The 15,600-nt window shown below is 40.1% G+C and overlaps 1 protein-coding gene across 5 annotated transcripts in view; it reads right to left on the reverse strand.

Moving 5' to 3' along the window:
• heatr5a (HEAT repeat containing 5a) overlaps nt 1-13,723 on the reverse strand; it is a 97,894-nt gene extending 84,171 nt beyond the window's left edge. For 2 of the 5 annotated variants that reach the window (XM_067991412.1, XM_067991411.1), the window contains exons 1-6: nt 13,504-13,684; nt 7,315-7,528; nt 5,406-5,617; nt 2,511-2,619; nt 2,049-2,198; nt 410-581 (exon numbers count right to left, since the gene is read on the reverse strand). In XM_067991412.1, coding sequence (XP_067847513.1) covers nt 410-581; nt 2,049-2,198; nt 2,511-2,619; nt 5,406-5,617; nt 7,315-7,440 — 769 coding nt within the window. In that variant the 5' untranslated portion in view covers nt 7,441-7,528; nt 13,504-13,684. Of the gene's footprint in view, nt 1-409; nt 582-2,048; nt 2,199-2,510; nt 2,620-5,405; nt 5,618-7,314; nt 7,529-13,503 lie in introns of all 5 variants that reach the window. The other 3 variants (XM_067991413.1, XM_067991414.1, XM_067991415.1) reach the window with 3 other exon arrangements.
• Between the last annotated feature and the right edge of the window lie 1,877 nt (nt 13,724-15,600).

Consider the following 15,600-nt stretch of genomic DNA (forward strand, 5'->3'; position numbering starts at 1 on the left):
CACCACGCCATTAAAAGGGTACTTACATCAGAACGGACAAGCCCTAACTTTTTCTGGGAGATTAGTTCGTATCTACGACATCAGTGCAGGAACTTCACGATGTTCCATTCATTTGAACGGGGAGCCAGACAGCAAGATGCTGTTTTCGCGGAACTTATGGAGGAGGATCACATCTCGTACAGCAACTTACGGATTTCCACGTTTAACTGCACGTGTGCGCTCGCCGGAAGTTGCTGTATGATTTGTGCAGAAATAACGGTGAGCGCTGTTAGCCTCACTGTTATTTTTACAGCAACATCTGACCTGTTATCTTGTTGGTTATTTTAATATTGAAATCATATTTCAGAATCCAAATTGGTTTAAATAAAATTACTACAAAAAATTCCATCTTGCAAAGTTTGGTGCTTACCTGGGCCCTGCTTAGGCACCACAGCTGTAGCCAGAATAGCACCCAGCAATTTTGAAACGGACACACGTACATCATAATTAGATCCTTCAAAGGCTTTAAAGCAAATTGTAGCAACATTCTCTAGTTCTGTGGTCCACATAAACACAGCTTCATTTTGAAGTTCCAAAAGGCACTGTTCAGCAAAAATATAATGATTTTGTCAGAATTCACATTGTGGTAATCATAGTAACGAGTCAACTGGGAGGCAGAGAGCACCGCTGAAATGCTGCGCACTAATTCTACTGAAACTATTCTGGTAAACCATTCAATGTTAATGAATCATTTCACCATATCTCAAAACAAGATGCTAAATATTTTGAAACATCTGTCCATTTTACCAATTAACTGTTTTTCAGGAATTTTTTTATAAAGCAATAATCACAAGATCAGTTAAGTCACTGTATGCAGCTCAAGTACTCATCCTCTCAGATATAAAAAATACATGTCTGAGCAGGGGGTTGGGGGGGAGGAACAACAAGGAGATAGGAGGATGAAAAGCACAGAGGAAGCATGACCTAACAGGAAAGTACATACCCTCAAAAAATTGTGATCATTTCACATTTAGCAGCATATTTTCAGTCACCACTCAGTACCACGTTTTATGATTTAAAATTGCCATGGTGCAAAAAAGAATGTTCCTGCACACCTCCTGGTGAAAAGCTATAAAAGCAGCATTGACAGAGGCCTAGAAGCAGGTCACTGGCCTGTCCTTTGTCTAGCCAGGTGAGAGTTAATGTGAAATTAGGCTATGAGAAAAAAAATACATAGAAATACTTCGATGTTACAGGTCATTCGGCCGAATCAGGCTGTGTCAGTGCTCACCCTTCACACAAGCAAACAGTTTTAAACACATTTACCCACCCTTTTCCCATACCCCTGCAACCCGTTTTACTTCATCAATTTATCCAATCTAATTCTTGAATGTTGACATAGTTTCTATCTCAACCACTAACCCTAGAAGTGAATTCCACAGCCCTACAACTGTCATGTGTGAATCAGTTTCTCTTGTCCTCTATTCTAAATCTCTTACATTTAATCTTGTATGTTGTTCCTCATTTTTGATTCCTCAACTATTGGAAACAGTCCACTTCTACAACCCTGTCCCAACCTTTCATGAATTTGAACGCTATCATATTGCCCCATTATCGTGATGTTCTAACGAAAAAAGATGCAATTTTCAAGCATCACTTCATATTTGTATTTCCTCATACTAGGTGACATCTAATGAATTTGCTTTATACCCTCTCTAAAGTCCCAGTATCCTTCCTATCGTGTGGAGCCCAATAGTCCATACAGTACTCTAAAAGTAAGGTCTTATTGAATTGTACAGGTTCATCATTACCTCTTGGATTTTATATTCTATAACTCTTGTGGTAAAGCCTAGAATTCCATTAGCTTTTTATAAATAGAAAAACTGAGTTGTATATGTGTCAAGATGTCTCTTAGAAGCATTTCTATATTGTGCATAGGACAGAAAGGGAAGCGAAAAAAGATGAACATAGACTATTGCTAACTGTTATAACAAACCATAGCATGCCCTCATTTTCCAGTTCAAATGCAGCTGAAAGTAAATAAACTCTAAAAACTGAGAAATGTATACCTTTGATGCAGCACAGCGAACAGCCATCGATCGATCTGTCAGGCACGTACGGGCAGCTTTGTAGATATCTCTGTGGCATGCCACAGCAGCAGCTCCTTGGCCAGAAAGCACCTTCTGCAAACTCAGCATAATCTCATAGCGCCCTTGGGACTAGGTGACAAATCATGCCAGAGACTGGCGTTAAAAGATTCATACAGGTCAGTATGACACTATCATACAGCTTCAATAGCTGCAGAAGAACAAGCTTGCCGACTTGTATTGAGGCTTGAGGCTTATCACTCTCTTGGAACATTTAACGCAATAATCAATATCAGAAACTTGTAATTATCTGTGTAGAATGGATTGGCCGCATATCAAAACAAGTGAAATTATTTTTGTTCACCCACGTTACCCACATTCTTTTTTTGAAATAGATTGTCTAGACTGTTTTAGAAGAGATCCTGGTATGAAGCCTCTTCTTACCTCAGCACTTTTCATAGCTTTCAGCAAGTTCCCCACAGTATCAGTGTACGTATTGCCCAACATTCGCCCCAGCTGCTCATACAAGGCCCCCAAACAAGCAACTGCAGCCCTGTAAAACAAGAGCAACACATGGAATGGACTGCACTGATTTAAACACAAATACTCCATTTAAAAGAAAATTGCTTGTACTGTTCTGAAAAAAGACATGCTTGAAGACAGAATTGACACTCTTTATCGCACCTGATGAAACATATTAGACCGCTGGAGAAATAATCAACCTCATTCCGGAAAGAAAACAGTAAATAAGAGGCTAAATTATTACCTAGACAATCTGAGTCAGCAAAATACCTTAGGAGGACAAAAGATCAATGTGTACATTTCTTTGGTAAGCACAATATAACAGTGGATCACTTTTTAAAAAATAATTATTAAACAGAAGCCATAAAAAAGCACAAAGGAAATTCTTCCCAGGCAATGGTATTCTACATTCAATTCATCTATTGATATCCAAGCGGATCTGTGCATTAGAGTACCAGTATGTAATGCCATCAGCTAGTGGGATGCAGATCTTCTGTTTCTCCCAAGTTTTTGATTTCAGTTGTGCTGCTGCATGAGATGTCAAGTGGAGACCTAGTATCTCCCTGCAGAGGCAAGGAAAAAAGCACAAAGGAGGAGTGCCCACAAGGCCAATCTTACACACCTTCTGGCGTAACAACAGCATTAGCGGTGGCCTCAGAAGCATCTACCCTCTCAGACATGAAAGATAGAGAGTCAAAGAAGGGAAAGCAAGAACCAACAAGGGAACTGTGGCGAAAAAACTAAGGAAGCACAACCTCAGAGGGTACATATCCTTAAAAAAAACAGCAATAACCGACATTATCAATTTTCAGCCACTCCTAGTTACCATGATTTGTGCTTCAAAACTCCTTGGTTGGATGGCTCAGTGGGTAAGTGGATCCCTGAGAGCGTGTTGCAGAGGACTGGTGGACAGCTAATGCGACTCCTATATTTATAACGGAGATAGAACCAGTCCAGGGAACTATAGTCAGATTAGTTTAACGTCGGTGGTAGGAAAGATAATGGAATCCTCACTCAAAGCTGTAATAGAAAAACATCTAGAAACTGAAAATATAATAAAGAATAGTCAGCATGGTTTCAAAAGTGAAGGTCATGGTTGACCAACCTTAATTCTTTGAAGAAGTAACAGAAAGGGTAGGCAAGGGTAATGCAGTGGATGTAATATATTTGGATTTTCAAAAGGCCTTCAATAAGGTACTGCATAGCACAATCATGATTACGGTCAGAACATGTGGAGTCAGGGGACAAGTAACAGAATGGGTAGCAAGCTGGCTACAAAACAGAAAACAGAGAGTCGGGGTTAAAGGTAATTTCCCTGACTGGCAAAAGGTGGGAAGTGGTGTTCCACAGCATCGGTGCTGGGACCACTGTTCACCATTTACATAAACAATTTGGACTTGGGAATCAGAAGTACACTTTCAAAATTTGCGGACGCCACCAAATTGGGGGGTGTAATTAATACAAAGGAAGAATGCAGCAAATTGCAAGAGGACATTAATAAACCTGCAGAATGGGCGTGTAATTGGCAAATAAATTTCGATATAGATAAGTGAGGTATTACATTTTGGTAGGAAGAATAAGCAGGCCACATACTTCTTGGATAATAAGAGTCTAAATGGGGTAGGGGAGCAGAGGGATCTCGGGGTACAGATACACAAATCACAAAGTAGCGACGCAGGTCAATAAAGCCATTAAAAAAAAACATGCACTGGGGTTCATTTCTAGAGGAATAGAATTAGAAAGCAGAGAAGTTATGTTAAACTTGTATAGAACCTTGGTTAGATCACACTTGGAGTACTGTGAACAATTCTGATCTCCATATTATAAAAAGGATATAGAGGCACTGGAGAAGGTGAAAAAACGATTTACTAGGATGACACAGACGTAGAAAAGATGTTGCTACTTGCGTGGGAGGCCAGAAATAGGGGCCATAAATATAAGAGTCTGGTGGCGGCTCACCACCACCTTCTCAAGGGCAATTAGGGATGGGCAATAAATGCTGACCTCACCAGCGATGCCCACATCCCATGAACAAATAAAAAATAAATAAATAAATCCAATAGGGAATTCAGGGGAAACTTCTTTACCCAGAGAGTAGTTAGAATGTGGAACTCGCTATCATAAGGAGTAGTTGAGGTGACTAGCGTAGATGCATTTAAGGGGAAGGTTGATAAGTATATGAGGGAGAAAGGAATAGAAGGATATGCTGATAGGGTTAGATGAAGTCGGGAGTGAGGAGGTTCATGTGGAACATAAATACTGGCATCAACCTGCTGGGCCAAATGGCCTGTTTCAATGTATGAAATTGTGGGGAGGGGGGGTGGGAAACGAGCAGATGAATGCTGGTTTGAGGCAGACTGGGAATGTAAACTTGTGCACAAATCTACTGATGTGAAGATGTATATTTCTGCTCCACCAACATCATTAAGCAGAGCTTGCTCACAACCCACTGTCATTGAAGCAGAAATTCTAGTTATGTCAGATTGAACTTTTATACAGAGTATCCACTCCCAGGTAGAAGTTTTAAAGCATAGAACACAGACAAATGGTGGCTGAAATATGGAGGGGCACGGGGAAATGTACAAAGACTTCTCTTTGCAAGTTTCAGGATTTTGTGACTATAGAATACAGTATATTTCCCCTTTAAGTAAAGCAACTAAGTTTCACTTCTGGGTCATTTAACAGATTGAGTCGTTTGTCCACTCCAGTCTTCATTAACGTTACTGCATAAGCTCTGCTCTGTATTACAACAGCAGTACTCAAATTTGTGGTATTATTGTCATAATGTTTATATTTCCAGGAAAAAAAATCACTTACAGTTTTATAGGTAGGTAACTTGGTGAGTCATTCTTACTCCTGATGATTTCATTGCACTTGTCGATAGTTTGATATGCAGAGAAAGTGTCACCAACACTATACAGTAAGGCCAGGTTCTTAGCAATTAGCTTGCGGGCAGGCGGTCCTGGTGAGCTCTCCAACAAGGCTGTCAGCTGTTCCACCAGCTTCTTCTGCTTCTCTTTAATATCAGCCTGCCAAGAAAAGGCTCTCAGTATCAAAGGGCTTAGACACAGACCTATATTTATATAGCACCTTATTACACCTCAAACTTCTCAAAGTGCTTCACTTAAAATAAATTACTGTGAAGTGCAGTGTTGTTATGCATGCAAACCAGACAGCCATTCTGCACATAGGAAGATCCAACAAACAGCAATGAAATGGATGACCAGCTAATGAGGGTGGAATGTTGGTCAGAATCCTAGGAGATACTCCCTGCCCTTTAATACTGCCATGGCAACTCCAATGTCGACCTGAACCACCAGAATAGGCAGACAGCGCCTCCGTTTAAAGTTTCATCCAAAGTACAGTACCTCCGATCATCTCAGTTGGAACTTTATTTCGCTTTAAAAACACACTTCCTCAGCCTCATCCTCCCCAATCAAAAAAGGTGGGGGCTCCCCACAGCTGCTATCCATAAACTTCCTTGGTTACCCAAAGCCTCATGCTTAAATTGCATGAAGAGATTGTTCCCAAGCCAGCTTTTCTTCTCTTTTAAACTACCTGGCACATACTGGTTAAAAAAGCTCTCTGGGACCAACCTTTTCCCTTCTGTCCCTTCAATTTAATTCAATTATTTCTTTGGCTATTTATATTTTAAAAAATTAAATTTTTTATTTATATGACATACAGAATACTAACTTTAAACGAATGAAGTCTGCTTGCCTGCTTGAGCAACGCAGCCTGAATTTGTGGGCGTGACTTCTCTTCCTGACAGATTTTGTGGGTGTGTCTTCTCCGCGTACACTTTTCCAGCCCCGTGGCAACTCTCACTGCACAGAGGCTGGGTTGATAGTGCACATTTTGTTTAAAGTTCAAATTCAAGCAATTGGACGCCACAGAGCCCGCATCAAGTATTTTCGTTAATCAAATTCGCAGGAGCTGCGGTGAGTGTTGCCTTGCCGCTGTGAGAGATTTCTGGCCCAATATCTAGTGACTGTATTTCTCTGCAACTTCAACTTTGTTTGCCAATTTTTGGGGGGTGGGGGGGGTTGTATACATTATATAATATAAAAAGCATCAGGATCATGGTACACTACTGCATGTTATATAGTCCTCCCCCTGCCGTCACTAAAGAAACCTTAGGTTGAGGCTTTCTTACAGTCCGTGACAACAATGCCAGCAAATATTTATCACTATTAACTGGACACAACAGTTAAAAACAGTTCATTGAAAAGTTCACAATTATAAAAGGAGCACGTTTTATATTTGTAACAAGTATAAAATTATACCAGCCAGTTATTTTAATTATGCCTCCTAAAGGCACTATATAAATGCAAGTTGTCATCACCTTCGATTTGATGAGACATTAAACCGTGGCTCTGCCTGCCTGCTCAGGTGGATGCAAGGGATCCAATGACATTATTCAAAGAGGAGTTCACCCAGTGCCCTGGCCAACATTCCTCCCTCTACCAATACCACTAAAACCAGATTATTTGGTTATTTACCTAATTGTCGTTGGCGGAATTTTGTTGTGTGCAACTGGCTGCCGCTTTGGCCAACGTAATAGTGGCTGCACTTTAAATTGGTTATTATGCGCTTTGGGATATTCTGACAACAGAAGTATTATATAAATGCAAATTCTTTCTTCCTTCTACTGAAGCAATTTTATGTATATTCAGGACATTGCACAACAAAGTCATTTTCACAGCTTTTATTGCTTAATATTTACCTTACTAGTAGCCACCAAAAGTTTCCGTAAGAATCGAAGCCATTCAAAAACAAACTCGGGTTTCTTTGATTCACTCAATTGACTATAAAGCTCCTCATTTAACAGAAGGCCATGAGCTTGCTCCATGCCTCTGCCAAACTTCTCTTCTAATAGTCACTGAAACTTCACAAATCACAGCAAATAAGAACTGAAAGTCCTGGCATCCTTTCAGTTGCTGCAACACAAAAATAAGAAAAACATTCAGTAACAGTCTGGGCCCATCACACCAACTGGTTCAACAATAAATCAATGCAAAAACATTTAGCCACAGATTAAGTCATTTTCCATTTCAAGGTTAATCAAACAATGTTAGAAGAAAACACCAAAGAATTTAATTTATTATATAAAGAAAACACCTCCAATATTGAATCCTCAGCATGAATTCATTTTTCTTGTTTCATCTGCACAGTAGAATCAAATTTCTTGCAAGTTTTTTTCCCCCAGTCATGTTAAAATGATGGGAACACTTTTTTTGTGCTAATTATCAATATACTAGCATATCTCTCATGGTATTGCTTAAGATAAGTTGAATGATATGTTGCTTTATAAGGACAAGTGTTAATCAATATAATCAATATATGTGTTATTCAGCTAAGAGGAAGCCATGTCCCTTTAAGGCGACACAGTCGAATTGTTGTGAAGTGAACAGAACTTCAGATCAATCAGGGTTTAATTGTTTGGTGAGGGAACTTTGCAGGTTGAGGTCAGAATTCAATTGTTTTTCAGGTTGCAAATCAGAATCCAGGATGAAATGTCTCATTATCTCTCTTCCACTTCCCCTCCAAAGTGTGATTGCCAAGGTTGTTTAAGTCACTGCTTAGAGTCGTTCTGACTCCCAAGTTTTAAAAAAAATCTATTTTCTGTTGGTAGGGAAGTTACTCTGCACATTCCAAATGAATGACTTGTCTTTTTTAAAAGATTGCTGGAAAAAAATTGCATATGAACCAAACAGCTGCAAGCAATTTGCCTGTTGATACAGGGAGTCCAAGATGACAGAGAGGAAATGCATACAGTTTGGAGGGGAAGTTTTTATTCTATGATGAACATGACAATTTTAAATACATGCTGGTTGTTGAAATTTAGTACATGGAGATTTTATGTCAGTATTGATGCAAGGTTCCTCTGACCTCATGAAATAAATTCTTAATACTGAAGAAACAGTGCCAAAAAAATGAATAGATAGTGAGTGTTAAAGAGTTAGTCAACAAGTTCTAAGCTCTCTCCATGGTCGCCCAGTTTATCCAGAAAGTTCAGAATTAACTATATTTATTTCAGGAATGATTCAAGAACAACTAATCTTCAATATCCCCAATCATACACAAAACCAAAACAAAGTTTTATTTCCCAAGACAGCCAAATTTAAATTGTTTCTGATCAAAATTACGTTGCATAAACTGAAATTTTGATCCAGTAAATAGATCATTTGGTTGGAATTCTTTTACACATTGTGAAGAAATAAATAATATGTAATCTCAAATCAGCTGCTACAGTTAAATTATTAATTTTATTAAGGTTTAAAACCTGTAAGCATAGTAATTTTTGAAAGAGATTCAACTGGGTTTGAAATGTTTCATATACTTAATATTCCAAATTTGTAGTTTCGGTGTTAAGCCTTGCAAGGCACCCTTGTACGGTAAATATTAAATTACTGTGTCTGAATATACCACAATCTCACAAAAGTAATCCCCCTGCCTTCTGGCTCTATGTTAAGACCTGGATGTGATATGGGTTATATGTATGGGAGAGTTACATATACTTTTTCTAGAAAGCTGCTAAGTAATTTAATTAACACTAACCCTTATTTAACATTATTTCTATCTTGAACATACCCTAAATCTCATTATCATTTATGTTACATTATGACTATATAAAATTTAAATAAACTTGATAAATACTTAGTAACTCACAAATCACAAATTACAAATAAATTCAGTCACGTATTTATACAAAACTACTGCTAAATGAAACCAGGCAGTTTTCTAGAAAAAGTATATGTAACTCTCCCATAAATATAATCCATATCACATCCAGGTCTTAACATAGAGCCAGGAGGCAGGGGGATTACTTTTGTGAAATTGTGGTATATTCAGACACAGTAATTTAATATTTACTGTACAAGGGTGCCTTGCAAGGCTTAACACAAACTACAAATTTGGAATATAAAGTATATGAAACATTTTCAAACCACGTTGAATCTCTTTTTAAAGTTAGCAGTTGCACGATCACTTGTTATGAACAGCCTGCACATCAAAAAAAGAGGAAAATTCATTTCTCCAACATAATTCAAATCCAAATTGTAATCGCAGATTCTCTGAGTCCATTGTACCACAAGTAATCATTTCTTCCTTGAAGGATATTTCCCCCCCCCTCAATGTAACTGCCAATGGCATAATTTCAAAAAGAGCCAAAAAAAATCAGTATTGCACTGCAAGTATATTGTGCATAATTAGTAACATCTGGGAATCAAAGATTCCAACACTATGAAATCAGGATACCAAGATAGTGACTTGATTGGATTGCCATTGAGTGTCATTCCTCAGGTTGCTATGCACTGCTAGTATCCAACATCTGCACTTCCAAGAGTTACATATTCCACAGGGCAGTTGTACTGATAGAGATGATGGCCCGAAGGTACACAAATTTCAAAAGTAAAGGCCCGGAGGTGAATCAACTTCTTCTGCAAAAACAGCCCACTCACTTGTTCTGAAATGTGTATCTGGCCCCAGCTCCAAATGATTCAACATTCCTGCCCAAGATCATCCTTGTAATATGCTCAACATGACCTGGGTAATTGTCAAATCTGAAAGACCGTTTAATCAAACTGCAACTTGTTTTAATAAATCCAAGAATTTACTTTGGCATTACATCTAGGAGCTAAAGAGACATACTTTATCATTCTCCTGTCAGAGATTAAAATAATCATTTTTCTATTTATATCAGACAGGTGAAAATCTGCTGCAACATGCATGGATTTATTATTAGCTGTCCTTAGCATATATACATCTTATTCAAGTAAGATGTATTACTTGCAGTACTATGTAGCACATACACAAATGGTTTAATCAAGCAGTTGGGAATGGTGCTGGTTTAACTAACTTAAAAGAGGTGATAATTCAGCTGGCTGCGAAGCTGATGTGCGCTTGTCAGGTGTTCATTTCAACTGGACCGAGGGCTGGTAGAATTTCACTGGAACAAACATTATTTTCCTCCGACCTGTCTTAAAGACAGCTATACTCTTCCAACTATCAGTCTTTCTGATCAGACAATCACAAAAGCATTCTTTATCTGTACAGCACACTGGAAATCATGCCTCACTGCAATTTTATGAAACTCTCAAGGGAGGTATCGGTCATCAAAAGTATGACTTCAGAATTACATTTGTCCTAGATGCTGTTGATAGCAAATAGGTCCAAAGCAAAATCAAATTACTACATGGAAGAGAAGGATGCAGAAGTGTAAAGAAACCCTCATGTTGCAATGCATCCTATGTTTTTGATAATACAGCTCTCAAATTTCCATCAAAGGGACAGAAATCTTTTAAATGAAGGATACGCAATTAGTGATGGATTACAGGTAATAAGATGACATTAATTGAATTTCACAGAACTATCAATGCTCCATCATGTTTTCTACTTGTACCAGGCGTCCTTTGAATTGCAGGTATAACTTTTTTTAAAACTGGTTCATTTACTGCTTTGAATTTGGAGCATGGGAGCGGCAGCTGCACCAGTATGTAACTGGAATCATAAATTATTTACCATAAGCTTGAGTGCACCGTGTGGTATCACAGCATAAAAAATCCAGAATCTGCCAAATGCCCTGGTAATGCATCAAGATAAGCAGATCTCTTCAAAATGTGATTTCTGCATCGTGTGAATGCAATAGTGACATCTGGCGGCAAGAACAGTACTTTTTTTTAAACAAGTTCACTGGATTTCAAAGGAATGTTCTCAGTTGATCCAGACCTCACAAGAACTGTTAACCCCTTCAGCAGAAAGTATACAGGAAATACTCAAAGCATAAGTTACAGAACCAGTAGCCTTATAGTTAAGGGGAAAAATAACTGGTCCACTAACAAAACAGAACAATCCACAGCCTTCCTGTACCTTTATATATACTGTGAAAACTTATTGAAGGTGGCTTGGAAAAGGCCTGCACAGAAGTTACCTAAATATTAAGTGTACCAGACAATGCAGAAAACAGTTACCGGTAATGGAATACATGTGTTGGTTTATCAGATCAGTCATGATCACTAACCTTATGTAAAATGTCTTGGTCCAATAGCCCAGTACTAATTTCAAGTCTTGTATAGATTTAACCATTTCTTGCTCTGAGTCACATTCTATTGCTTTACTCTTCCCAAAAAAACAGAAATAGTGTAGTATAACTGCACACATGTGAATTATCACTTGGCTTGATGCAGTTAGAATAGGTTTCAGATACTGTGTGTTGTGCTTCTGCATTGTTAGGAGCAGGAAATAGAACATACACGCATCTTATTGAAATCTTTAGCACAAACTGTCAACCAATCATTCGTGATAATACTAAGATAAATCATAAAGTAGAATACCAGAGGCAATAGTTTAATATCAATATTTCTGCAGTATATAAAAAAATTCAAGTTCCAATTGGGAGGGGAAACACCATCAATTTTAAATATGGACAACTAACTCAAAGCAGATGTCTCAGTGGTGACAATGAACTGCATATCCCTCTTTCAGGTGTGCAAAGCATTTTACTGAATGCACAAAACTGAAATATCAAAAAGGTAAAACAAAAGTTAAAAATACGATACCTAATAGTTTTTTTTAAATGATATGCCTCTTCCCTCAAGCAGCTCCTCAAACACCTCATCTGATCAGACTAGAATATGAATAGTTCAATCCTTCCCACCTTCTCAATGACATTTATTTTTACTAAGTCATGACCAGGTGGGTGTGTACTTAATGTTGCTAGAAAGGATCCTTCCTTTCCCCCAAGGAAAATAAAACCACTTATCCCTACAGAAAGTCTGTATGCAGCAAGTTAAAGTTAAGTAAGGAAAGTCCAAAAGCAAATGGGATTCAAATACAGAACTCCTTGTTGGCAGTAACATTCCAACATATAGTCAGAAGGCTGACCTTAATTATGCTTAAAATTATTTCTGGAAAACCACCTGTTACTGCAGATCATAATGTCTCAACTCACTCGTGTAAAATATTCCTGAGCAGCGAATCGCCAAATACACTTAAAAAATGAAACACAGCGTCAAAATATTTTAAACGAAGAAGAATTTCCCTAGTCCCCTGTGATTATTCGGTGGTTTCTTCGACTCAATTATTATATTTTCACAGAACCGTCTGACATTGAACGATCCTCTCTCTACCCTCACCATACACATCTCAGCTTCACTGACCTGCAACTTAAGCAATATGTCATCGACTTCAGATGAAAACTCAGATTATCAGAGGCACTTTAACTTGATCCATAAACAAAAGCAAATACCAATGATATGCACCATTTTCTATCTGCGCGTATGTATAAAGTATATTTGATTTAATACTTTTTGTTTCAATGTTACAAAGTTTCGAAGTGACAAGTTGCAATAGTCATCAAACCGACCTTTAGCCGCCGTCCCAAAACTCTCAATTCTCAACCGGCAACACCCTGTAATCGTTAACGCAACGATTCATTGAGACATCGACAAATGTCCCGGGGTTTAACGACAAGGTCCACTTGGAATCAGACGCCACATCGCACGGTCTGCGCCAGTCGGTGCACTGATACCCGCTCCCGGCTCTGCCAGCAGTGGCGGCCCCGGGCTCTGTGCCCACACAGTGAAAGCGAAAGGAAAGCCTCCGCCCCGACCCTTCACCTGCTCCTCCATCCATTCCAAGGGTGTAATCCGCCTTCGCGGGCCCCTTTCAACAGCAGTCAAACCCCGCTGACTTTCAGTACAAACTTCAGCCGTCGGTTTGACGATGTTCTCACGAGAGGAAACAGGCCGAGCGCCGGGAATGACGGACTGAGCGCTCCTCTCCAGCCACATCCCAGTGGGCAGGACGCGAGGCCCCGGTTTCGAGCTCTCTTCCGTCCCCGCACCTCACTGCTGGTACGCCCGGTGTGACCCGGCCACACGCTCCCTCCGCCTCCTCCACAGCCATCACTCACCTGCACAGAGACCGCTCCCTCCCGGGTAACTACTCCCCAGGCTCCTCACACAACAGCTAATGTCCCCGGGGTTCAATTCACAATCAGCGCCGGCTAGGACCTCCCTCAGAAGCGGAGCAATCGCCTCCTCCCAGCTACAGGTGCCGTAACCAAGGGTCCGAGCAGCGAACTCCGAGCAACCGAACAGTGAGCCGAACGCCGAGTAACCAGGGCAGCGAGCCCAACTCCGAGCAACCGAACAGAGAGCCGAACGCCGAGTAACCAGGGCAGCGAGCCCAACTCCGAGCAACCGAACAGTGAGCGGAACGCCGAGTAACCAGGGCAGCGAGCCCAACTCCGAGCAACCGAACAGTGAGCCGAACGCCGAGTAACCAGGGCAACGAGCCCAACTCCGAGCAACCGAACAGAGAGCCGAACGCCGAGTAACCAGGGCAGCGAGCCCAACTCCGAGCAACCGAACAGTGAGCGGAACGCCGAGTAACCAGGGCAACGAGCCCAACTCCGAGCAACCGAACAGTGAGCCGAACGCCGAGTAACCAGGGCAACGAGCCCAACTCCGAGCAACCGAACAGTGAGCGGAACGCCCAACGACCGAGCGGTGAGGAGACCGAGTGGAATGTCGAACAGCCCTGTCGAAAACCCAACTGAAAGTGGTGACCTGGGGTTACTGTGAGGCCTCTCAGCTCTAATTTTCATTTTTTTTTACGTTGATCCTGAAAATTCATTGAAAAACATCATAACTAATAACCCAGAATTTATGCTCATTTAGAATTTTTCCCTCACCCTTCAGCTGGAAAACATTCTGCGCTGCAAGTTGCTGGAGGTGGGAGCTGACAATGGGGCCAATAGTCTATCTCCTTAATCATAGAGATATAAGGATTGAGATAGAAACAGACTTCTGAGAAGGAGATTGGGCGAATTAGAGTCAAATCAGGTACAGAAAGAGAAATAGAGAAAAATTGGATTAAAAGATCATAAAAAAGACAAAGGAAAAGTAAGATTTTTTTTCTAAAAACTATTTACTACCTGTAGGAATTAAATTCCACAGTTTCAATTGTTCCCTTTCTGGGCCAGAGAGATTGAGTGGCATTAAAAAGTTCCTTACACTGTTAAGTACCAGCCATAACTTTCTGCAACGAGTTTAATTGGTAATTAATGTGCAAATGCAACAATTTCTTGCCTCTCACAGGGAGGTTGACAGCGAGTTGTCGTTTTCGTGAGGCTAATGGCGGAGTGTCACAAATCGTGGCGATTCACAACCCATGGGGAATCTCACCACAAATTGCTGGACGATTTACACATTAATAACGATGTGTGCATTAAAGTAGTCGTTATTTTGCCAGTACATTCTAACCCAATATTTCCTCATATTAGGCACAGAAGTTAAAAAATGACTTTCTGCTCTTCAAATCAGATTTTTGGTTCCACTTTACATTTTAAAATTTTTCAGAAGGTCCTTCAAAATCCAAATTCACCCAAGGCTGACAGAACGAATGCAGAAATATCCACGCATTCATCCAAGAGCAGTGTAAAGTAGTTGTCGTATTTGCATACATAACAGTTACTACACTTCAGTAATAGTTCGTTGTGAAGTGCTATATATACATGTAAGTTTTTCTTTAACTCAGTAAGGCTTTGAGTTCCTCTCAGACATCTGAGATTGAATGGAAGGTGTTGACTGCATCTCTGGTCCAAAACTATCAATGAACCAGGAGCTGTTGCCCACCGGACCGTTAACGAGATCGAGGTTTCGGCTTGTCTCCATTTGTAAAGTGATACGATTCTGCCCAATAGTGCCTTCCCCAATGCCAGGGGAAGGTCCATTAAGACCAGCAATGCAAAAACTATGCTGCTAGCCAGTACTGGTGGCCAGAATAAAATGTCAACGGGTGATATTCAGTGCTGCTGTTGCCAATCATTTGAGGACACCAGAGTGAAGAAAATCGACCTTTTACGTAGTGGTCTATGTTACCAGAAGCACCAGCAGTGAAGTCAGGGTTGCAGTTGGTAGCACCACTAATAATGCAGTATTATTTCCCATTACCTACACCTGCTCCTGAAGAAGTACTGTGTTAGGAATAAGACACTGTTAAAAGG

This window comes from Heptranchias perlo, chromosome 10, assembly GCF_035084215.1.
Source record: "Heptranchias perlo isolate sHepPer1 chromosome 10, sHepPer1.hap1, whole genome shotgun sequence".
Taxonomy (NCBI): Eukaryota; Metazoa; Chordata; class Chondrichthyes; order Hexanchiformes; family Hexanchidae; genus Heptranchias; species Heptranchias perlo.